Source organism: Galleria mellonella, unplaced genomic scaffold (assembly GCF_026898425.1).
Source record: "Galleria mellonella isolate WM207_F2 unplaced genomic scaffold, CSIRO_AGI_GalMel_v1 utg300, whole genome shotgun sequence".
Lineage (NCBI taxonomy): Eukaryota > Metazoa > Arthropoda > Insecta > Lepidoptera > Pyralidae > Galleria > Galleria mellonella.
The window spans coordinates 4,689,851-4,716,490 of record NW_026442068.1 but is presented as its reverse complement, the minus strand read 5'-3'; the positions used below and the strand labels follow the sequence as shown (position 1 = coordinate 4,716,490).

The 26,640-nt window shown below is 30.9% G+C and overlaps 3 protein-coding genes across 5 annotated transcripts; all 3 read left to right on the top strand.

The window, feature by feature from the left end:
- The first annotated feature begins 1,517 nt into the window (after positions 1–1,517).
- Positions 1,518–18,196, top strand: LOC113523502 (proton channel OtopLc-like). 3 transcript variants are annotated; one of them, XM_031907551.2, is made up of 11 exons: positions 1,518–1,631; positions 2,413–2,535; positions 9,824–9,940; positions 10,390–10,507; positions 10,955–11,042; positions 11,226–11,434; positions 15,103–15,534; positions 16,337–16,552; positions 16,919–17,142; positions 17,479–17,677; positions 17,984–18,196. In XM_031907551.2, the coding sequence occupies exons 1-11, from the start codon at positions 1,558–1,560 to the stop codon at positions 18,170–18,172; spliced, it is 1,989 nt and encodes a 662-aa protein (XP_031763411.2). In that variant the 5' UTR covers positions 1,518–1,557; the 3' UTR covers positions 18,173–18,196. The 3 variants fall into 3 exon arrangements, with proteins under 3 accessions (XP_031763411.2, XP_031763412.2, XP_052751620.1); XM_031907552.2 differs by lacking the exons at positions 1,518–1,631; positions 2,413–2,535 and adding an exon at positions 8,388–8,726; XM_052895660.1 differs by lacking the exons at positions 1,518–1,631; positions 2,413–2,535 and adding an exon at positions 9,028–9,325.
- Positions 3,111–5,328, top strand: LOC113513878 (piggyBac transposable element-derived protein 4-like). The gene is made up of 2 exons (XM_052895661.1): positions 3,111–3,234; positions 3,340–5,328. Exon 2 carries the CDS (start codon positions 3,968–3,970, stop codon positions 5,162–5,164), a length of 1,197 nt encoding a protein of 398 aa, XP_052751621.1. The 5' UTR covers positions 3,111–3,234; positions 3,340–3,967; the 3' UTR covers positions 5,165–5,328.
- A 2,853-nt stretch (positions 18,197–21,049) lies between the features above and the next one.
- Positions 21,050–25,742, top strand: LOC113523580 (RING-box protein 1A). Its single transcript, XM_026909574.2, has 5 exons — positions 21,050–21,258; positions 21,345–21,372; positions 24,033–24,154; positions 24,691–24,776; positions 25,396–25,742. The coding sequence occupies exons 1-5, from the start codon at positions 21,166–21,168 to the stop codon at positions 25,406–25,408; spliced, it is 342 nt and encodes a 113-aa protein (XP_026765375.1). The 5' UTR covers positions 21,050–21,165; the 3' UTR covers positions 25,409–25,742.
- Positions 25,743–26,640: the final 898 nt, after the last annotated feature.

Sequence of the window (26,640 nt, the reverse complement as noted above, 5' to 3'; positions counted from 1 at the left end):
ATTTTTCTACTAACTCTCCAGTTAAAAACATGTAAGTTTCGAATATGCATTCCAATTAAGTAAAAAGTTTTTTTTTATTCTTAGAACCAAGTTAATTGTGTCATAAACAAATAGAGTACCCTGTTTAGACTACAGTCGTGAAAGCATTTTTAAACGTATTAATGAATACTTACCACTGGCTTGAACTTAATTTCTAATTAGGTTTAGATCATAATTAACTGCACGCATCAAAATCAATGCAGTGACATGCATTTGTGGTTTTCGTACAAAGGCTCTGAATAGCAATTATATAAAACCTGTCAAGTGCAAGTTGTAGTTGAATATTAGCGAGGAATATTAGTAGGTCACACAATTGACTATATTATAGGTATATTTAAAAATGGGTAAACGATTTATTCTATGGATAAATATTTGAGCTTAATTACCAATCAATGAGTTAATATTTTAGACACTTCATTATATATTCCGTTCTAGATTAAATATTTAATGAAATAATGAAATCATTCTATAACGCTGTATATGTTTTATTTTATATTTAAAGTCAGCTCAAATAATTTTTAAAGTCGCTTTTAACTATATAGTTCCCGTATATCATTCCCATTGGAACTCTTTATGTCTCTGGTCTTATATTGTATTATACACTTAAATGATAATTACGTACCTAATACCTTCATAAAGTTTCAGCCAATTCAACTGATCAGTTATTTTATAGCATTTTATATGCGATCCTTTAGATTAACATAACTTTCTTATTTAGTAACGGATTGAAATAAAACAAACAATAAATATTAAGTAAAGTAAAGCGCAATGCATTAGTAAACACTGCCTTCAAATCGGTTAAACCGTTTCTTGAGATTAACACACGCAAACGTACAGACAAACAGACAAAAATTCTTAAAATCATTATTTTAGATTCTATTGCGTTCATAAAGCCCACCTACAATAGTTTTTCTTGTATATCTTACATGTACAGACAGCGACCAGTTACGATTTTATTATATGTATTGATTGATATAATCCTACTTAATATTATAAATACTTGTAAAAATGTTTTTGTTATTTATTACTAAAAGACACCTAAATGGCTGACCAAATTTGAATGAAATTTAATACAGAAATATACATTCCATTCCAGCATAGGTTGTTTTTATCCTGTTGAAACAGATAAAATTTCGGAGAGCTAATTAATAATAATCCATGATCAACATTATTTCATATTTAAATATTTTATTACAAAATTACCCACCATATCTATTCAGTTTTTCAAATTTCACACTATAGAAGTCGGCCGATATTCCATCTCGTAGAGTCATAACATCAATTGGCAGATATTAATTGTACACTGGATTATTTAATTATATCAAATATTAACGAAGTAACAATCTACTCAACACCTTGGCCATGATTTGGATTACATCAACATTTATCTGAGACTATCCAAAGCCTGCGACGGTCATAGATAAGAGAATATTATGTCGGATGCCGCATTATTGCTGTGACGAGTTCACAAGATCTAGTGGTACCTTATTGTTGAGAAATTAATTGTGCGAAAAAGAGATGAGAAATCTAAATCCGTCAATACAAATATTTCAATTAAACATGGAAGACATTATTCAAGAGGACGAAGAATGGTGAGTATATTAAACAAACACATTATACTCGTAAGTAAATAAAAATTATACAATTATTAATGTAGATTTCGATAATTACTAATTATAATAATTTCAATAAATAGTAGAAGCGATAATAAATAGCAATAAATTTATGCAAAAAGTAAGACAAAGTTAGTTTATAATATTAATAAAAAAAATAGGTTCTAAGACCTATATTTTTTCCTATAAAAACAGTCAATTTCAATAGCATTCCATAAAGTTTGAATAATACTTATTAGGATTCAAATGATGAAAATGAAAGTGCAAGGTTCGACTTTTATATAAATTCTAAAACTAGTAACACAAAAAAAGTATTTTGTATTATTCATCTCTACATGTGGCGGTGATAATTTTTCGTTAGTAAGATTGACAGCTTTTTTGCTCCTTCCAGTATATATAATATTTAGAAGTGATTTCTAAAAGGAGAAGATTGTCAAATCACATGTATCTTTTGCAATACCTTCATTAATTACAAACTGAAATTGTTAATTATTTTTGCAATCAATAAAGTCCACTCTCGTGTTGGTTTCATATTAATAAAGGTCAGTTCATCCAAGAGTTAACAGTGGTCCAAGTATTCGAAGATAGAATCATATCTCAACCTCTATATTTTGCACTTTATATTTATATAAAATAAAAAAAATATTACCACTTCGCCATTTCTTGAGTGATAGCTTTACTTTATCCAAAATAACTTGAACATAAAAAGTAACTTTATTCAAGAGAATACACTGATTAAACATACAATGAAATTTAACAGGCCAGGCGAAGCAAACATATTCAAAGCTTCAACATCTAGAGGGCGCTACGACCATACCTCGTATCGCTATCTTCCCCGTAGACCAGGCACCAGGGCTTTGGAACGGAAAATTCGCAATAGTCGGTAAGTATTTAAAAAATATAAGTATTTTATACATAAATATAATTTTGAAACTAAAAACTTATTAAACTAGATGGGGACTCTATACAAAGGCTATCTGCATGGGTATTTCTATACCCACGCAGATAGCAGTAGACAGTTAAAGGTTGGTATGATAAAATTATACTATTTTACATATATTGACAAAAGGTACCTAACGTAATACTATTTACTCTACTGTCATAACTCATCTCACGCATGCACAGCAGTTCTGGAATGTCTTGAATTCCCCTTCGGATAGTACTGGATATTAAATTAATATTACGAACACTCAGGTTGTGGAATGAGCTCCCTGCCGAGATTTTCCCAAGAGACTACAGCATGGGGTTCTTCAAAAGAGGGGTAAAGAGGTTTCTTCAGGGTCGGCAACGCTCGCGTAATACCTCTGGTATTGCAGGTGTTCATAGGCTACGGTAGCTACTTTCCATCAGGTGGGCCGTATGCTTGTTTGTCACCTCAGTGGTATAAAAAAAAACATAATTCATTATCATTAATATTTTTAAAAGGGTTTGTATTTAACCCTGGACAACTAACCTTCGTCAAATCGACGAATACGCGACACAAAATAGGCTATCTCTTTTTAAAGCGGGCGCCAGTGATCGTGTCGCGACTTGTCAACTCAGTGCCTCTCGTGCTCTTTCAGAAAGCGGTTGTGTGCGGCAGGTAAGTTTTAAAGTTTTTGAGATATTCAATATTTAGTCGTCGTTTCGACGAATGGTTAGTGTTTGTGTCACTTTTCATATTTAAATTGAATATTTTATTTCGCAGTTTTCTTTGTGATGGCTTCAAAACAACCACTATCGGAAGAAAATATTACTCGTTTACTGTTAGAAGAGGATGATACGAGCATACCGGAGGATTCATGCAGTGAAAATGAAGATAATTTAGAAGATGATTATGTGGAAAGTGATGCTCAAGACGAGTCGTCAGATCGCGAAGATAGCTCACTAAACATTCCTGAGCCGTCTACATCGACGTCACAAACACCACTTGATTTAGGTCAAGAAAATTCAAGTTCAAATACTAACATATTGACATTGACACAAAGTAATATCCGTGGTAAAAACCGTCATATATAAATATTATTACTATAAATATTATTCGGGTTGCTAGAGGACCAACTCGAGCTGTTAGGGGTATTGTGGATCCACTGGTGTTGTTCAGCCAGTTCTTTACAGATGAGATAGTGGACATCATAGTGAAGTGGACGAATGAAGAAATTGGTGTCAAAAAAGAAAACTATGACCAAGTATCTTCCACGCAGAATAATACGTGTAACGAAGAAATCAAAGCCCTTATCGGCATTCTAGTTTTGACTGCAGCTCTCAAAGACAACCATTTATCCCTCGAAGAACTCTTCAACACTGAGTATTCTGGTACAAGATACGTCTCATGTATGAGTAAAGAACGATTTGCTTTCCTTTTCCGATGTCTTCGATTCGACGACAAAACGTTTCGATTACAACGACAGAAAGATGATCCTTTTACACCGATAAGAGAGATATGGGAAATGCTTATAACTAAGTGTCGAGATAACTATGAGGCTGGAAGCAACGTCACAATTGATGAGCAACTGTTGGCATTTCGTGGGAGATGTAAATTCAGAATGTATATTCCGAACAAGCCTGCAAAGTATGGCCTCAAATTAGAAATGCTTTGTGATAGCGGCACTAAATATATGATCGACTGTGCTCCATATCTTGGAAAAGGCACTGATACTGGAGGCTTGCCTTTGGGAGAATACTTTGTAAAGGAACTTACACGAAGCATCCATGGTACGAACAGAAACGTAACCATGGATAATTGGTTTACGTCGATACCCTTGGCGAAACAATTACTTCTGGAGCCTTATAGACTGACAATTGTGGGTACATTACGATCCAATAAAAGAGAAATTCCTGAAGAGATAAAAAATAGTCGCTCAAGGAATGTAAATACCTCCATGTTTTGCTATAATGGTCCGCTTACGCTTCTTTCGTACAAGCCGAAGCCGTCAAAAATGGTCTACGTGCTATCTTCCTGCGATGAAGAAGGTACAGTGAATCCCGAGACACATAAGCCAAATTTGATTGAATTTTACAACAGCACAAAAGGTGGTGTGGACACTTTTGACCAGATGTGTTCGGTGATGACTTGCAACAGAAAAACTAATCGGTGGCCCATGTGCATCTTCTACGACATGCTAAATATCGCTTGTATCAATAGCTACATAATTTACTGCCATAATGTGTCAACTCTGGTACAAAAGATAATGAGCCGTTGTAATTATATGAAAGAATTGCATTCCCAACTTGTAAAACCGTGGCTCGAAACACGACTGCAAATGCCCACAATGCCCACGCACACAAAAACGAAAATACAAAATGTATTAGGGATTGGTACTGATGTTGAAGGTGGTGATCGTGACAAAGTGCAGTCAACGTCGAGAAATGAGTCTGTATCGACAGGTCATAATATAAGAAAAAGGAAAATTTGCGGTATATGTTCCTATAAGAAACGGCGTATGACAAAGTCCATTTGCTCACAGTGCAGCATCGCAATCTGCGGTGAACATAAGATTGATTTCTGCACTAGTTGCGCAGACAAAAAATAGCTTTTATATATTTTTTTATATTACTAAGATCTCGTTCTATAAGTACTTAAGAGAAGAATATGATTTTTTTTTGTTTAAATATTTTTGTTAATTTTCCAAAGAATAACGTTTTTTTGATCTCATGAAAACCAAGTGCCTTACTAAAAATGTTAAGTTTGAATAAATATTTCTCATTACTTTATTTTTTGTACTTTTATTTGTAAATGTAACCTATGTTATTTAATTGTTCAGAAGAATTTAGATAAAAAACAGCATAATTCACCTAAAAATACCACGTTAAAAACATGTTCGTCGAAACGACGAATGGTTAGTTTTAATAGGGTACTCTGGAAGGTTAGTGGTCTAGGGTTAAAACCGTTTGGAATTGGACGTCTAATTAATCGCATAGGAGACGAGGAGTGCAGGCGACGAGAGACGGTCGGTATATGTGGCTCGTTAGTAAGGCCGCCTGAAAGTGACACCTTCGGCGCTAATTACCCGTGAGGACAAGTTTCTGACCGCCGATGCAGATTTACTGCAACGATAAATAAATCCTCTTTTTCTTGATTCTGATATTACTTTTTGCGCGCTGCAATATTTTACTGAAGAAAGATATTATCTTTCTATCACAAACAAGATTATTGCAAACCTTACAACTTGTAAACCTTATAAGAAACTTTTACAACTCCATTTTGAATTTTCCACCATTTTAAATCCACGAACCTACTAGGTACTATTACAAGGTTGTTGTTGTAATAGCCATTAAGCGTCCACCCCTGAACATAGCTTCCCCCATATGGGGATTGCCATGATATTTACCAATAATTACCACATGTGGCAGGTGGGTTGGCAACCGTAGTTTGGCTTTTCGTGATGTTTTAAAAGGAATCTATCTCTTTTTTTTATACAACTTAGAATGGCAAACAAGCTGCCCACCTGATGGAAAGTGGTAGCCGTCGTCTATAGACATGAGCAGTACCATGGACATAACAGAGTATACTGTTTCGCCCATGATACCCCCCATGCGTTGCCATTCCTGAGGACACTGCACCATAAGATCCCTTAGTCACATCTTATTACACCCATGGGAAAGGAGGGGGTGACCTATTCTATACCGGACCATACGACTTAGGATATGGAGACATAATATAGTAGTCGTCAGGAATGGTAACACAAGAGAGGTACCATGGGTAAAATAGGATATCTTGTATTGTTTATGGTGTTGTTCTTGTCTATAGCCGACAATTATAACTTTCCATTAGATGGGCCGTCAATGTGTATACCATTTTAGGTATAAGTATGGGCGGCGGTAGTCACTTACCATCAGGTGAGCCGCATGCTCGTTTGCCCCCTGTGTTATAAAAAAAAGAGTATCCTAAAAAAATAAAGTATTTAGAAATAATATCGTAATATATATAGATAACTAACTGTAATACGCGGCTCCGCCCGCGTGAACTTAAAGTATCCTTTGTGTTAAGTTAGGGTATAACATAACTATGTACCAAATTTTATACAACCCTATTCAATAGTTTTACATGAATAATGATATTTAAAGAGTTATAAAAGTTACACAGGTATTTTAATTAATTCAGAAGGAACAAAAATTGAAAAAGAAATCAATAAAAGGTTACTAATAAATAATAAAAATAATAAAAATTAAAACAAAAATACAAATTAAATTCATTCAAAATTTTTTGACAATAAAATTATTATCAGAAAATTATTTAATATAAAACCTATAGATTTCCTCCCTATACTAAACATTTATTATCCTCTTCAACATTCAGTATGAAAAAATGACGCATCAACAACACATTACAGTTACGGTTAGCTGACTATCTTTTTTATATTTTTATCCCACAGAAAATGCGTAGGCGCCTCTTCAAAAATAATTTTCGAAAATTCCCTTGAAGGAGTACCACGGGAATTGAAAGTTTGTTCAAAAGTCCGTCAATCTTAATCTTGCAAACGGAAATAAAATATATTTGGACTTCTGTCACAAAAGTAAGAGGGAGTAAAACACGACAAAGCATGACCGAACCCGTAGTAATTGTGACAGGGGTAAAAGATGAACGAATAAATCTAAAATATTTTATTATTCAAATTTTTTTTTAATTAAGTTATTAGCCAAGAAGCGTCAAAATTAAATTTTTGTCAAATAGTTATTTACCTATAATGAAAATTTTATTTTCATACACTTAAAATAGTCGTATTTACATGATTAACCTCAAAATCTTCAGAGCTAAAAAATTTTACAAATGGTAGTGTTGAAACGGAGATTAGGTACATATTTTATTATTATCTACTGAGATTATTATTATTATTATTACAAAATTCTCTTTCTCAATCTGATATATTAATAGATAAATAACGTGTGCCTAGTCATTGTTGTTAAATAAAAAAGAGATCCTAAAAAGCTTCCGTTGTTGTCATTGTTACAAGGTGAAATAATTTATTACCTAGTGTGATATGACTATCTAATCAATATGACGCATACTCGCGGCTGTGTTACAGTGAACACGTAAGAACATAAATATTTCAACGTGATTGAACTCTGTTTCACTAAAGATCAATCGTAAATCATAAAGAAGACATTATAAAAATAAAAGGCCCCTACTTTATGCTAAGGAATCATTCCTTGATTTTTCATTTAATTGTAATTTAAAAATATGTTTTTTTTAGTTTCACTTTGAGCTTTTTAACTTAATGTTACAGTCTATTTAAAAGAGACAAAACTGTTCTATAAATATTGTATATTATGTGAACTTGTGTAAATCTGTGTGGAATTAAAACTGATATTACGAATAAGCCCAATTAAATATTTATAATGCTTTATCTTTCAAATTAAAGTATAAGTATGTAAGAAAGAAAGAATTTTATTTATGTATTTTAATATGTATCAAGTGTTAATTAAAATAATTATTTTTAATATTTTTATTTATATTTAATTTATATTTTTAATATTATAATAGCTTATACATGATAAAATTTAGTATATATTAATTTTAAACTTTCGCGTTGTTGACATATATTTTCAAATAAATACATTTTTTATTTCACAGCAACATCCAAAAACCTTTTAATAAAATAACATAAATATATTAAAAATCTTATTAAACATAATATTACAAGTACCATTCCATTTATTCATAATTCAATTATTTTAATAGGGTTGTCTTTCACATGCTTAACCTACATATTATATTACCTCTGTCACAAATTATAACTAATTATTTACACACGCCAGTATTACTCACTTCAGAGGGGCCTTAGCGCACAGTCCATGGTTTGCACCACGACTATCGACACTGTGTGCTTATACTGAAGATTTAACAAATGGTTTTACAATCTATATACCTACATTATAGTTTTCATTTATTAGCAAGGATTTTATAATGAGCTGATGATGCAATCATATTGTTCATTTGAATTTTAATCGGGTGATTTATACGAATAGTTAAATAGAGTTAAGAATATTCTTAAAAATGAAAAATAAAGATAAATCTAATCAAAATACGGTGAAGGAGCGACGTGATTGGCGGGAGAGGTCTGAGCCGCTACTCTCCGTGCCTGAGGATGAAAGGTGAGTCCGACGAGCGCTTCATTAAAACCCACTATTAGTCGATAAACGTTCACTAAAACAAAACAACTTCGCTCCGCTGTAATATTATATCATCAGTTGCTTTACTCTATAATTTTTCATAGTTGTTTCAATCTAAGTTGTTATTGAATTGGAATGAAAATAAAAATAAGTTGCTGTTACAAATTATCCTTATACAGGAGTGCATGGAAAATAACAAAATGATGTATGACTAATGTCAAATTAATCCAGATAAGTAATTAATCCTATTCTAATCCTACTGAGCATACAGAAAGACTATTAAGTATATATTTTACAAAATAAATAAATGTTATGCAATACTTTCAATGCAAATATTTGTAACGATTTGTAATTTAATAAAAAAAGTAACTTAAACAATGTCTATAGGTGTGCATCTGATTACACAATTAATATAGAATTATTAAATGTTTTTCGCCCTAATTGAGACCAGTAAATAAATCATTAGATTGCCTATCTACAAACGAACAACAATTTTAAAATAGCTTTTTGTTTAGAACTCAGTAGAAATAATTGAATGTAGATTAGTTAGTTACCTACAACCAACTTATTTTTTGATTAAGGTAATCTTACAAACTATTTTCATACTGTGTACCTACTATGTCTGAGAAAAAGGGATTATAAGTATACATGTAGCACACTTTACAGTACAGCATATTATCAGTACCTAATATATAACTACAATTAAATTAATTTGTAGCAAGGTCAACAGAAGCCATTTACATTACATAGCCTATTCATAAAATAGTTACAATAAAAGTTTCCCAAAATTTTGTAAATAATTTGATTTCAACTTATTATTCTACAATAAAAAAAATAAAACATGGCATTGCTGTTCTAATAAAGAATATACATATTTTCAACAGTACAATAATCATTATGTATAGATATTAAGTTTAAACACGAAACAGTCATTATTTATTTCTTTTTATTTATTTAAACTAACGCACAGAGTGGATATATGCATATTTGGCGGACTTAATACCAATATTACGTTATTGTAGCATAATTATTTAAATATGCCTATGAACTATACCTATTTGTAATATAAATTTTTCCAGTGAACAATCTCCGCATTCACTGCCACGATTGAGCGTCATTCTACCTGCTAGCACTTCCTCCAGCATCGATGACATCCCGCCACGGCCGCCTTCAAGACGAGCACTCTCACAGGGAGAGTAAGTTTTATTACAATATTTAAACATTCGTTTTATTTCTTTAATCATAATTTCTACTGACATAATATTTTTTTCGTAGCTTTAAATAAGGTTCATCCATTTTCTTCTCCAATTTATATTTAAAAGAAATAATTTCTTCATGATCCGTAACATAACATTTACACAACCAATCCATCATTTCGATGATCTTTATTTATTTTCTTACAAGTATCATTTCATCAAATCAAAAACTTTTTAATAAGCATGAAAATGGTTGTGTCAATTGTCATCACTTTTAGATATTTTAATTATAATCTACATAATCTAATTTTTTATCTTTCAATACAAACATTATCGATTTAGCCCTACCACAATGTATTTAACAAACTAACGAAAGTCGTTACTCATCTGAATCATATTTGCAGTTTATGCAATTTCAATAATTAGTTCTATATTTCATGTTGTTTCAGCGAGTCAATGACAGTAGTATTATCAGCGTTTTATGCGAAATTATTAATAGTTTTAGGAGTAGCGTTCCCTGTGACCAGCACTATACAAAATGAACTTAACACAAACATTACATCTGATGTAAGTATTATTTTTATTATTATGTTTATTAGTCAGTAAGTAATATTTCACTTTAGAATTATTATTTAAGATTTTTCCCGCCTGTCGATAACAGATAGAATGATCAAAATAGACGTGTAATTGACAAAGATACTCATATGTACTTATTTAACGATTTCGCTAAGCAATATGTGTGAAATTGAAAATTTAGATTCAGAAATAGATTTAAAAACTGATGCTTCAAAATCAATTCACTTAACTTTTTTACTGCTAACTAGCTGTGGCCCGTAGCTGCGCGTGCTCGTATCATAACGTTGAATAACTAATAACCTACTTCAAGAAATGACCTTATCAAATGAAAAGAGAAATTTTTCAAATCCAACTGGTAGTTTTAGAAATTATCGCGTTCAAACAAACTCTTGTGCTTTTTATATAAGTATAGATAATATTTTCTTGTTATTATTGCAGGTATTCACAATGTATCTATACGTAGTCAGTATGGCGTTCCTTGCTTACACTTTTTATCACCTTAGGATGGCGAAAAAGGATAAAAACGGTACTTAAATACTTATGTGTTAGACATACGCTTCTTTAAATTTTATGTAGTATGTAAATAATCTAAAATCATTAAAGTACCTAATTATTTTCAAATGACTATTGTAAAACAGTTCTTTGGTCATACAATAAAATTGAGGATAATGGTATCTATTTAAATAAATAGTCAAACTATTGTCTACAGAAAAAGCAAGGCGTACACGATATGGCAGTTTTTATCTTCATATGGGGGTGGCTGGGTTTAGTGTGGGCTCCATCATCTATTCGTGCCTACAGTTTGGTGGATACTTTGACCTCACTGGCGACTGCCAACTAATCATTGTTGCCATCAAACCAACATTTCGCGTACTGTTCATGGTCGCCCAGACGGTGTTTATCTTCTCATATACAGATGTGAGTATGATATTTTGTTTTTTGCTAAAGTAAGAAGTTTTTCCTATTGCTAATATTATAAATTCAATTAGTAAAGTAACGTGTGCTACTTAAAAAATAAGTCAATTTGGGGTACCGACCATCTCCATACAAATCCTTCAAGAAAAGCAGGTCAAGTTTTTCATATAATTTTACATGATAAATAGTTATGACTGGTTCTTTTATAACCTCTATGTTTATTTTGTCTTATAATTTATGCATCTTTTTAATACGTAAATACTAATTTTATTTATTAAGTAATTAAATATAAATACGTCAAGATAAATTGTGTGCGTAAGTATATAGAACACTAATAAAAAAACAAGTCAGCTAGTTTGACAACTAGCTAATAAAAAGTTGACCCGTTTTTGAGACTCGATGCTCTATCTATATAATCTAAGTGAATCATATATGTTAGGGTCAGTATCCCAAGATCTACTTTTATAATAATAGATCTTCGTTTTCTTAACTAGAAAATAGTTTTTTTCTAGTCAAGCAGATGAGGTCGTTGACATTTCTTCTCTTTCAATTAATATCTAGTCTTTGCACTGTGTTGTTCTCGTGTTTTTGTGCCACGATTAATGCTATCATTTTCGGAGCAAATCTTTAATTATGTCAAGCACAAGTTATTTTATTAACCGCTTATATTAATCAAATATTGATATGTATAAATTAAGTGTTGGTACATGTATGTACCTAGTCTTACAAACAAATTTCTAAAACATTTTTACTCAAAGCATAATGAGATAAGCTAACTACTATGTAATTTGTCTCCTACTTTATTTGTAAAGTAATTTTTAAATAGACAAACACGAGTAGCCAAGAGACCACTAACTCGTCATCATTTATTTAATCTGTCTATCGTTACTTAGTCATAATTCCATAATAAGACGTTAAAACAAAACAAAAGTGCCTTAAAATCTTAGCTTGGGATACTCGTATATGAAACTGATGGCAGACTGTGATCCCGTCAAAAAACCTAGCTATATAATATGTATATTATAATAACATGTGCTTATATTGAAAAGAAAGGGATTATTAGTAACGAGATCCAAACCAACCCCCCGTGGTCACCTCAGGAAATTATCGTGGTTAATTCTTGTTGGACTCGTTATAATCGGCCAACTATTATGCTCATTTATATTTTTTTATGCTCATTTATTATCTATCACTTGTGACCCGTCAGAGCATGCCGATTGCGCAGGCAAACCACCATTCCATTTTCATCTAAAAAAAAAACAAATATGTATAAAATTTATAGTATTAAAAACACCTATGCTTATAGTATAATATAAACGCTAAATTTACATTCTAGAATGACGGCCCTATCGTTGCATTTTAACTTTTTAACTTCTGTTGTCTTTTTTTCCTTTAATAATAAACCAAAGCTTAAAAATTACTTGTGTTTCTTTGTATTTTATTTACTTATTACTTTATGTATTTATTATTAAATACCATTTCGGTTTCGCCTAGACATTTCGAATAGACAGAAAAATAAATTAGTATTTTATATTACCTTTAATTGGCAAAATTTTGATATTTTAGGTTGCATTAATGCCATTTTGTGAAATCAAATGTTTTAAAAAAAAAAATAAGTTATAAATAATAGCCCGTTTTCAACCAAATTCAAAAATTAGGAGGTTCTCAATTCGGTTGCATTTTTTTCATGTTTGTTACCTCATAACTCAGTTGCAAACCGATTTGGAATTTTTTTTTATCTACTTAAAGGATATACTTACAAATTGGTTCCACAATTTTTTTTTAATATACTAAAATCAAATCTTTCTTTTTTATAATATTATTACGTTAAGATAACGATTTTCTCTATATGGTATATACCTTTGTATTCATAAAAATAAAGTAAAGCTGCGTTCATATGGTCATTTTTATCTTGTGTACCATATGTAAGTACTACAGGAAAATAAACAGCAGTATGTACCAGTTATAATTAGGTATGCATAAACAAAGCATTATTATTTTAAAATTTTATAAAATGTTTATGCTGAATTTATGCTTTCCTGTAAACAAATTTTAATCATGTTTGTTACCTCATCACTCAGTCAATTGTAAACCGATTTGGAAAATTCATTTATTTATCTACTTAAGGAATATACTTGTAGATTGGTTCCATAGAAGTCTTGTCAAAATCAGTTCAGTAGTAGTTTTTGAATCAAAATAACTAGTTTTGCCACATTATACTCACTGATAATATAAATTTCTATAGGTAATAGAAATATTAAAATATTATAAATACTAAAATGAAATCTTACTTCTTTATAATATTAATATAGATAACAATTTTCTCTATCTGGTATCATTATATTAGCCTTTAACAGTCCCCTTTTGCGCATAAGCTTCCCCCTTGGGAAGTTTTGTCAGTAATTGCCACGCTTAGCAGGCAAATTGGCAACCGCAGTTAGGCTTTGGAGATGTTTTAAGAGAGACGCTGCTGCCCATCCCTCGTCCTCCCTTAGTCGCCTCTTACTACACCCACGGGAAAGGAAGGGGTGGCCGATTCTATGCTGGGACCACACGGCTATATATGGTATATACCTTTCTATTTATAAAACAAAGTATGGCTGCGTTCATATGGCCAATTTTTCTTATACACCATATATGTAAATACTTCAATAAAATATACAACAGCCCGTTATAATTAGGTACGCATAAACAAAACATTAGCATTTTAAATTTTTTTATTTTTAAAATGCTTATGCTGAATTTATGCGTCCCTGGAAAGAAATTTTAATCGTATATTTATAAGACAACTATTCCTTACATGCCTCAGCATAACAAATATGTATTTGTTATATACTCATATGTACCTAAAATGTTTATCATGTTAAGACTAATAAATATATCACGTGCATTCATATTTTATGTTAACATCCGCATGCTAATGAATAAACAGTTTATCAAAATAGTTTGCCATCTCTGAGATTTCAAACTACAAAATATGTAGGTAGTAATAATTACCTAATACATATATTTTTATAAAACAGAATGGCAAACAAGCTGACGGTCTATCTAAAGAAAAATAGAAATCATCGTCTATAGACAAAAATAGCGCTATAGTCATTACAGAAGACGTCGTGACTATCAAAGTGCCTCTTCTGCATTACCATTAAATAAATTAATTAATACCTAGTTAGGTACGGTTTACCTTTTAAATACAAGTATTTATTTACTTAAAAAATAATTTATTAGATATTAATCTGGAATATCAAAAAAAAGCTAATTTTAACATCCAAAATAATTACCAAAACCCAGTGTAAATAGCACTGGTTTCTAATTTGCCCCATATACGTAGATATTTCCTGTACATTGCTGTATAGAAACAGATATAGAATTGGAAACGCAAGTAAAATAATTCTACTCAAATTTACGAATTAAACTGTCCTATATCTCATAAATACTATAATAATACTTAGGTACAATCTTTCTAAATAACTTACCATCTGAAGAATAAGTCATGTCTCCGAACGTGGCGTTCATGAATTTATACATAAGATTAAATAAGAACATGGCTTTTATTTTATTTTTTTATTTCTCTAATTTTAGCTTACTAATATTCATATTTATTAGATAGTTTTATAATATAGATATTATTTATGTAACCTGGATTGCAGTATATATGTTTTATTTTACAGATCCTGGATCCAATGAGAGGCGTAGTAATAGACAAATTTGGATTGATGCATTTGATTGCAACAAATGTATGTGAATGGTTCAACGTTGTTATCCAAGAAACAAGAGACGACATAGTCGCTGTGGCGTATGATAGACCGACACTTTTTCGGTACGCTAACATAAGCGGGGCATATAAAACTGTAGTAATAACAGATGAACTGGATAATGTAACTTTTATTGAAAAACCTAGAGGTCAGAATCCAAAAAATGGCATGGAATTCATAAATGTGTCAATGCAGAAACAGAATTGGAGCTGTAATGTCTCTGATATGATTACACCATTAATAAGGAGCGTCAATCCTTACTTAAGGTCGTGTGGTGTGGAGTACAGCCTTTTGTGTTCCATCATTATCATCGTCATATGGAACGATATATGCACTGTTCCTGGATCAGTAAGTTATTTTAATAAAATCATTTTTTCATTGTTATAGTCACAGATTTATATTTCACATCATTTAATTTATTTATATATAATATGTAATATTTTTTTGTTATATATCATATATTTCATGCTTGATCATATATTTTATATGTTACGAACATCCTTTCCGAAATTTTAAAGTGTATACAGTAAGTGTTAAACCAACAAACACTTTTTAACTAAACATTTAGACTTATTGAAAATTATTTTGTTATTTTTTTTTGTTTTGTTTAATTAGTAGGTACTACATATGAATAAACGATATCACAATTCAATATAAACGGTCTTAAAATATAGAACAAAAAGAAACAAAGATCAATCCAATTCAATAAATATAAAGAAATCTCAGTATTTCCTAAATTGTAATTATGGTGTTTAAAAATAGATTTAAAAAGCAACGTTATAGACACTCTATCCTACTGAATCCTATTTTGCAAATCTGTTCTATTCAGCTTCTCCGCCTTAATTAGAAATAGGAACGTTATGTGCTTATTCATCAACAAATTTAGCACTGAATGTATTACTATACGTAATTTTCAATTAGCGTAAACCTATGTAGAAATAAATATAAACGCCTGTATAAGGGAAACATTTTTTTTATACTCAAACCTAAATTTTATTTGAATGTTGTACCATTTAAAAAAAGGTGGATGAAACAAATGCGAGATGACATTAATCAATATTATGAATTTTTTATTGTACAAATTATAAAACGCTTTATTGGACAGATTTAATCATCTTCATTAAATTTCAATAAAATTTCTTTGTTTCAGAAATGGCTAAAAGGACCTCCTAATGCAGTTTTAAACAAAGAAGTACAGCAATGTTGTGAACGTATAAAATCAAACAACCATTTCTCAGTGGACTGCGGGAGTGCCCATAGGGGGCTTTTTGCGGGAGTCGTAGTACTAGCTGGCACCATAGTTAGTCTTATGCTTTTTAATGGTCTTTTTCAAAAGGAAAAACATGTGGAACTAGCACTACTACAGGTATCTATCACGTGTCTAATACCAATAAATATATTGAAAACTATTTAAATAAATATTCGTACTGTAAGACATGTACACTAAAAAAGCTAATTGCGCATTGTCTATGGTTTTGCTTCGTTGTCTAGGGTTTTGTTGAAGTTCATTACAGCAAACTACCTAAGCAAATTTTAAGCATTTTGCAATCAATTGTACAATATTCAATTATACATTAATACGACAATAATTTATAAGTTTTTAACCTTAATCATTCATTTGGCGTCAGCCGTATTCGAAGTCAGGACTTTTGGGATTTATAAGACTGTATAGCATAACACTAAGCCACGGCACTTACAACAACATTATTCTTATTATCATCTTTATTTTCAGATAAATATTTGGGAGACAATACTGTTTGTATTAATGACAGTAGGATCCGGTGCATGTCTTCAGCGCATACGCACGCTCCCACTAAAACGAACTGTATCTGCATTGCCTTTAGAACATGCTTTACTACTGGTCACTCAATTCGGCGTTTATTTATACTATTTGTTTCAAATTATTGGTGTTGGTTTTCTGGTGCATAAATACTCGGTAGAGAGGCGAGCTACTCGGTGATTATATTTTATACTTACAGCGAATTGTAAAATTTTTAATAAGGAGCTTGATACACGCTCGATGCCAACGACGTGTAGAAAGACTGCGGTTCTTATATATAGTACATACTAACCGTATAAAGCCTCTTATAACGAGGCGCGGTGATAGTATTTTTTAATAAAATAACAAACTAAAGATACGCTTGTAATCGTTAAACTGTCAGTTTCAACAACACATAAATATGTCATACATATTATACCTACTTAGCTACTTACATACATATGCGAAATATTATCTGGGTGATTCCTTCTTTTTTACTACTTTTTTTTAACGAATATACTTCTGTTATGCAGGATTTTAGTGCCTCTATGTGCAGTAATACAATGTTCCTGTCAGACCCTGCTGATATTAGACGCATGGTCTCGTAGATGTGAAGAAACAACAGGCCGCCGCCCAGGACGCCAACTAGTGACTTTCCTTCTCGTTGGAAATTTTGCTCTATGGCTTCTAAACCGAGTCAAAAACGCTAGAGCGGAATTTCATCCACTGCAGGTACGCTGTACAAAAGTACCTAATCGTAATTAACCCATACATTTTGCTCCGCAAACAAGTACATATGAAACTAAAACAAGAATAAAATTCTATCGATTTCAAATATATTGAACAAAAACTGTTTAAAAGTGGTGAAGATATCGCGTGAAATTTGATATTTTTCCTAAATATAAGTCGAAACACGACAAAAAGTTCGGAACATCACTTTGTAAAACGCTTCCTTATAACAATATTAATTAGTTCCATATTACGTAGATAATTATTTAGCTATTTATTAATTATGTACCTACGTTTTTATATTTTCAGATGGAATTTTTTGGCGTCTGGGCATGGACATTAATCACACACGTATCCGTACCACTTCTCGTTTGCTACAGATTTCAAGCTACTGTGTGTTTTTATGAAATTTGGAAAAATTCATATAAAAGAAAAAAATATAACAATGATATTAGCCTAGAGGAGCAAGATTTTGAATTAAAAAATCACGTAGCATAAATAAAAATGTAATACACATATTTATTTCGTATTTTTTTTTGTTGTATACCTTTGTCTGGTATGATTTTATTAATATATGTATTATATTCAACAGTGAACAGTTAAAGGCTGATATGATGATATAGGTATTACCTACTTATTACTCTACCCCGCGCCTTTGCCTGCGTAAATTGATATGTAATATAATGGAATATGGGTATCATAACCATATTCCAGATTTCATTAAAATCTGTTCAATCCTTTAAACATAATTGAGTAACAAAACACACAAAAATATATTTAAAAACTTTCACATTCATAGTAATAATATAATATCTACTTATCTCTATGCGTGAAATCCACATGTAGACATATAAAATAACAGAGGTATTTACCTAGACATAAAAAATGAACCTGAATGCTGCTAGTTCTCAATTCTAGTAATCTCTCTCCTTCTTCTTTTCCCTCAATATACACTGCAAGATCAACCTCCACGCGGTTTCGTTTCTTTTATTACTTCCTACATGTTTAATTGTTGATTTTTGTTAATTTAATATTGATCAACATCTTTCAAAATTATTTAATTATCATTATGTATATGTATTCGAATTATGTAGAATGTTTATAATTCATAATTATAAACAATAGATATTAATGATTAATCGATATAATCATCTAGCTGTATCCCACAGTTTCGCCCGCTTGAATTATTATAGTATAGGTATACAGTATTCTGTGTAGTACATTAGAACCTGACCTATCCGTGAACCAAATTTAAATGAATTTCGCCCAGTAGTTTTAGAGCGACAAACATTCATCCATCCTCACAAGCTTTCACATTTATAACAACAACAAGAAAATATAGATAGCAAGTTGTTTTGAGCTTGATTCAAGGGCTACACTGAAAATTTTTAGAACTGGCTACTTGAAAGCAATATAATTAAAATAATTGTTAAAATTTTGAAAATGCAACACTACGAATAATGTTTTACGGTTTGGCGGCAAATTGAAAATAGTCTGTGTAACGTTATCATGAAATTAACACGAGGAAATTTTCGTGCGATGATTTTTTTATAACTTTCGATGTCCTCTAAGTCAACAAGAAAGTTATAATAGACTACGATTGACCTTTCACGATGAAGTCCTGTCTCGTGCCACTGTTTACAACTGGTTTAATGAGTTTAAACGTGGTCGCACTAATCTCACCGATGATGTGCGTGAGTGACGGCCTTCTACGGCGACGACTGATGATAACATCAGTGTTGTGCGGCGTATGATAGAGACTGACAAAATAGTGACCTATCAGCAGATCCGGGCAAGCTTAGGGATTGGTATGAGTCAAGTGCACAAAATCCTCCATGAACATTTGGCGGTCAGGAAGCTTCGTCCGGTGGATACCTCATAATTTGACCGAGGCTCACAAACTCCGTCGTGTTAATTGGTGCCGTGAAATACATGAAAGATTTAACGGAGGTGACTCAAATTCTGTGTTTGACTTAGTTACGGGAGACGAAAGCTGAATTTACTGTTATGATCCCGAAACTAAAAGACAGTCAGCTCAGTGTGTGTTTCCTTCCGAGTTGCCAACTAAAGTAAAGAGAAGTCGAAGCGTGGGAAAAAAGATGGTAGCCTCGTTCTTTGGAAGGACAGATCATTACACGACAATTGTTTTAGAGGATCGAAAAACAGTTACAGCAGAGTGGTACAGTAACAATTGTTTGTTACGTGTTTTGGAAAAAGTGCGTGAGAAACGACCTCGCAGTAGGATTCTCTTTCACCACGACAATGCATCATTGCACACCGCTAGGCAAACGATCGATTATTTGGCGACCTCAGACGTAGAACTACTGGGTCATCCGCCTTATAGCCCCGACCTCGCATCATGCGATTTTTATATATTCCGAAAAATAAAAGAAAAACTTCGAGGAAAACGTTTTATGGACGCCGAGGAAACTGTGGCTACGTTTCAGAAGACCGTGGAAGAGATCCCTAAGGACGAGTGGACAAAGTGCTTTTCTTAGTGGTTCTATCGGATGCAGCGATGTATTGACGGGAATGGATACTATTTTGAAAAGATAAAATAAAGGTAAAAACTTACTAATTTAATCAGTTTTTTATTTTCTAAGGACTTTCAGTTTGACCCTCGTACTAATGCATATCTGGTCTATAATCAGGTAATAGGTAGAAGAACCATCAAAATAGACTCGCAATGGACGAAAATATCACATAACATGTGTTTAAACAGACATAGATAGATGTATATCGTTTTGAAGTAAATTGAACAGTCAACGAACTACGACTAGCGACTTTCCAAACTTACAGCTACTTTAGAAAGCTGCTAAGAGCTGCGTCTAAATGATCGTCAGTAACGTGCTTTCGATCAAAAACATCCCACCGCCTGATTACGTATTTTACAGTTTGCTTGGATTCTTGACTTCGAGGTATTTGAGGATTGGGAGATAGTACCTACCTACTTTTATTGTCTATTTCAATAGAACTTAATAATAATGCAAATAAAAAATCGATTGATTCAATGTTTCGATTTGATTAACTATTGTAACTCTCATAATAAATATAAAGATACCTTGTTCTAAGGCTCTCACTGTCATGCTTGATGATTACTGTTGTCTTTGTCTGATTGACATTTACTATTTCCAGGCCTAAGTCACTTCAAACTAAAAAACAAAATCTATGCATCCAATTCTTTGAGTTTAAAAATGTTTCATTATAACCTTTTTCATTCGATCTTTAACAGTGTCATAAAGACTAATTGTAATTAGTCATAAAATACAGAAACTAGTTGTTTATTTTATCATGCTCTTATTTCTAGATATTTGCATAGATTTATTTTCCAATCTTCTTAATGAAAGGGAAGTGTTCACTCCCATATAACGCAATGATTTATGTCAGTTTTGTAGTATTGTCTTCTTTTTTCTCCGTCAATACAAAACTGCCCTCAAATTTGTATACAAATTAAATAAATTTCTAATAAAATAAGGTATTTGTAAAAAAATATGGCTTCTGTAATGGACGTTGATGAAGAAGAAGTCGAGATGGCTTCCTCGAGTAGTGGTAAAGGAGATAAAAAAAGATTCGAAGTTAAAAAGGTAAAAATAACAATTCATGCATTGTCATGTTACTCATGCAAAGTGTTATTTGTGTTTATTTATTTGTTTATTTCCTATTATTACAGTGGAACGCCGTCGCATTGTGGGCCTGGGGTATGTATGTCATTAAATTTTATATCAGAAAATACAAAAACTAACCTTAAAATTCAAATATTTTCTATTCACTTATTACATTGTCTAAGATTTGCATGATTTAGTACCTAATGCGTATTGTATTTTTCATGATGAGTTATGTACAGGTAATGCTTCATAGGATGGACATCATAAAATTTATTTTATTATTTTTTCTAACTAGATATTCACATAATGTGCACTCAACTTTGTCAAAATAGTAACATCAAACTTTATAAACTATCATTTCTGTGCAAATTTCATAAATTCAAATAAATCTCTTACTTCTATAATAATTGATAACAAATTGTTAGTTTGTACATACATAAGCCATTTTGTATTACTGTGGCACATGCATGAAGAAAAAAATTTTTACTAATTTTATACATTCTGATTTTATTTTTGATTTTTTTTTTTAATCTTTTGTACATGTATCTTTTTTATCTTTTTTTACTTTGCTTCTGTATCTTTTGCTGTTTGTGTGCTGTAAGTGATGCAAATAAATTATCTATCTATCTACATGTATCTTATTCTTAAGCCTCACAAGATAAATTTTTAAAAAATTGTGTTAAGGTAATGTAGGTTATGGAGCTTTATATCTCATATATTTTTAATCACTAACACATAAATACAATAAAATTAATATAATAAAAAAAATTGCCCTGAAATATAATAAATAGACACTATACATTCTATACTCATAGTGCAAACTCTGGCTACAAGCTTGGGATTAGATAGTGCTGTGTAATAATGTCCAGGTCTATTTAATATATTTTATACATACTTATACCAGAAAACTCTTGGAATGGAACCTGTAGATCTTAGATGGTGACATGATGTGTTAAATATCTGGTCCACTAAGGCATATTAATTCTAAACTTTTTATTACATCTTCATCTTCTAATTTAAAGTAAGGATTTACCTATTTCAAACTTAATTAAATTAATATATCATTTTAAACCTTATTATTAATAAATTTATGTGTTTTTAATTTTTAGGATTGTCATTAAATATTATAACGTAACAGCTGAGAAAAAAAGAATAGTGTAAAACATAACACAAAATTATCTTCACAGTTTATTGTCTAAATCAAGTTTCTCAATTTCAAGTATATGTGTATTAGTTTTTGGAAGTTATATATTTTTTTATATCCCTCTATACTTAGTAATATTATTAATGTGAAAAATGAGTTTGTTTTTTTCTTCATTATTTACTTTTTGATGTCTAAACAGCTCAACCAATAATTATGAAATTTTTTTGGTATACACATTGTTTGGGGTACAGAATCGCATAAACTATATTTTATCCTGGTCAACTGAAGTCATGAGTAAAGTGATTTGTAACCCTTTGCAATATCATGCACAAAATTGTTTAGAATATAATATACACAGATATTGAAAAGCATCATTAGTATTTAAATCTGTGAATATCTATAGAAACCTAATTTTCCCAATTTATGACTGTAATAAATATTTATTTTTGCAGTATAAATATGCAAAATATGTAATTTTAAAAAGTAAAAATGAATAGTGCACCACCTGTCCTTTGTCTTTTTTCTTAATGTCCAACACCAAGATTATCTGAAAGATAAGTGAACAGCCAGTTTATCTCTTTAAAAAACTAAATTGGATGCAGATTCATTTGTTTGAAATTATCATTTCAAGTACACAGAACTGTAGCATTTACTGGCAGCTTCCGCTACCAAGCAACAAAATGTTGGAACAACATCCCGCCACCATTTAGGCATCTGACTACCGTACACAGTTTTAAAAAACATCACAAAGAATACTTATTAAAAAAACAAATTTTAGGCATTCCACAGAAATTTCTTAGCTAGCGGTTGCAATCTCATGTAATGATTTTTAATATATTTTTTTTTCTATGTTTCTCTTATTAATATTTTCTTTTTTTTTTTTTTCGCTTTATTCTTACCACTCAGTTAAAATTATATCAAATTATACTCTGAACTATTTACATTATTTTTATTATACACACACTGCACAGACACACACCAAAAATATTGCTCTTTTTATTTTATATTTATTTTAATTATTATTTTCACGTACTCTCAAATGGGTTAAAGCTGAAAATCAGTGTTTTGTTCCTTGAACAATGTTACACGCTGAGCTTCGACCTTTTTGTATTGCTGCAGATCACACATAATAACACACGTTTATAAATCTTATGTTGTTTTATGTATTATCTATTCTTATGTACATGTTGTGTGTGATTAGTAACAAACAAATAAACGATATATCTATCTATATTGCTTAGGGATAAGTTTGCATTTTGTGTCACTTTGCATTAAAATTTTCTATATTTTTTTTATTTTATAACTAGTTCAATAAACTATAAAATGAATAAATAAAAATAAATTTAAAGGAATTCAATATAATTTAATTGATATTTATCCTCTTGGGTGAGCTTGTGTGGCTATACTAGACTCATGACCTCGACTCATTTACAATGGCCCACATAAGCTGTTTAGGCAATTTACATACCATTTACTGCCACTCTTATGATTTTTTTATATTATAGATTATTGTTTTTAAAAAATATAGGTATAACCTAATACACAATACAAAATGTAAATTGAATTTTAATGCCTAAATTTTTTTATGTGATGAGTTTGCTTGTTTTAGACATTGTGGTGGATAACTGCGCCATCTGCCGTAATCATATAATGGATTTGTGTATAGAGTGTCAAGCCAATCAAGCATCAGCCACCAGCGAGGAATGTACAGTTGCATGGGGAGTCTGTAATGTAAGTTATAATCTAATTATCAATAAAACATTATTATGCGAATAAATAAATAAATTATATCATAATAAGGTGGTGATTCTAATAATATAATGACTATTCAACTTATAGAGAAGAATAAAAAAAAATTTATCAGTATTTTAAAGAATTTTTACTTAGAAATAAGATCTACGCCTCAAGATCGAGAGCTTTAGATTTTAAGAAATTATAATAGTAAAATAAAAATGTTCTTTTTAATTTATTTCCATACATTTATCATTATATTACATTGGATTGAATACACTTAGACAATGAATGTTATTAAATAATGATTATAGGTGCAAATTATAGTTCTACATTTATAAAAAAAATCTCTTCCTTCTGCAATATCTTTTATATCAGGAAACCAATATTTTTTAGTCAAAAAGCTATCAATAATCAGTGAGATATTTAGATATTTCTGTAAAAATGTTTCTTAATTCTGAAATTTTTAAGTTATTTTAAATGAAGCCGTAGTATTTTTCATTAGATAATAAAATGTTTTTAAAAATCTTTTTCAGCATGCCTTTCATTTCCACTGCATCTCACGTTGGTTGAAAACGCGCCAAGTTTGTCCCTTAGACAACAGAGAATGGGAGTTCCAGAAGTAAGATATTTATATTATTTCTTATATTACTAGCTGATCCGGTAAATATTGTTTTGCTCTTTACCGTTATCTGCAAACAATACACATTTACAAAATTACATTAAAATTGATTGAACAGTTTCGGAGATATTAATATCGTGACATATTTTTTATGTAACAACCATGAAAAAAATACGGCCGAATTCAGAACCTCCTTTTTCAAATCGGTTGATGAAAAGCAGTTGACGGCATGTCTTATGTAAGGTGCCAACCACCTCCGGTCGCCAAGCAAACATTAACAAACACCTAATTTTTATTAGATCCCTGTCGTAAAGAATCTACCTAACATCTTAGAGTGACATAGATCAGGCAGCGCACGCCATATTATAAAATTTTTGCCGACTGTAATTACATTTATTGTAATTATTGAAAATATTTGTTTTTAATTTATAAAAAGAAGCCTATAGCACTCAGGGATAATATACCTTTCTAACAGTGAATGAATTTTCAAAATTGGATAAGTAGTACCAGAGATTACCCCGAACATCCAAATCAAATGACACATTTACCTCTTTATAATATTAGTAGAAGAGAAATAGAGATAATTACGAAGCTCATTAATTGTTATTCATTATTACAGGTATGGACATTAGAGGGCTTGGCTTCATGACTCAAACACAAGATCTAACCGTAATATTAATATCTTAATCGCATTAAGTTCTTAATAAAATTACTCAATATTAGAATTTCATTATTAATTTCGCGAATTACTGTAAAATTGTTTTATTAAAAAATACCTTGTAACGAGAAGAATATAAAAATAGTAAATATTCTGACTGACAATATGAAATGTTTATTTTTTTGGATAACAATTTATTCACTTTGAAATTATGTTGCTACTGTAATATATTAAAGAAAAAACCAAGAGCGTGCCGAACACACATTTGGAATCTTTGTAAATTAATAAAGTTACTAAAACATTTTGCATTGTAGTGTTTACCTACTGAAAACCATGAAATATGTTAAGCAACTTTAAAATTTCAAGGTAGAAATGAGGCAACTTCTATATTGTTAGAGCTCATATATAATATTAGGTTAGAAGTTATTAAAAAAAAAGTAATTGCACTTACAACAGGATCTATTCTGAACCATTTCTCTAAACTTATCTCTGAAATTAAACTTTCAATTTGATATCATAGTGAAGTCTTTATTCTAAGGACCAATATGAACTAAATTTCTAATATTAATTTGAATCATAATTATTATAAATTTGGCTCATGATTGTCCATAAAACAGTAATTTCGCGAAAATCAAAAGATAAGATTAAATTAATAGATTTATAGAGAAATCCACCTCAGAATCACTCTAATGTCTTCAAGTGTGGTAACCGTTGCTGTAGTCATGACACCACACCATGGACACCGCATAATACACTATGATATCCATGGTAATTCTGGTACGATAACATTCCAGGGACTATTGTCATATTCCTATGTACCCTGTACTTTTACTCTCATATCCCACTCTTTAAACTGAAATACAGCCATGCAAACAATTGCTTCACGGCAAGAAATGGGTGAGACAGCTACGGTTTTAGTATAAGTTTTCCTTTTGGTCGAAAATAACTCCATCTTTTAGTGATAATTACTTGTTCAAGATCAAATTTAAATGTACATAAGCTATATAAGGATATATGAAGAAACAATTAAATTATGAGAATTCAGATTTTATCTGAGATATTTAAAGAACAATCTAATGTCACGTAACTAATATCCCGTCCTAGGTATTTCCGGATTCCTCTCTGTAAGGTCGACCCCCACGCGGTCCTCCATAAAAAGTATCAGTGAATTTGTCACAACGGACTAAATGACCTGCTTTCTTATTT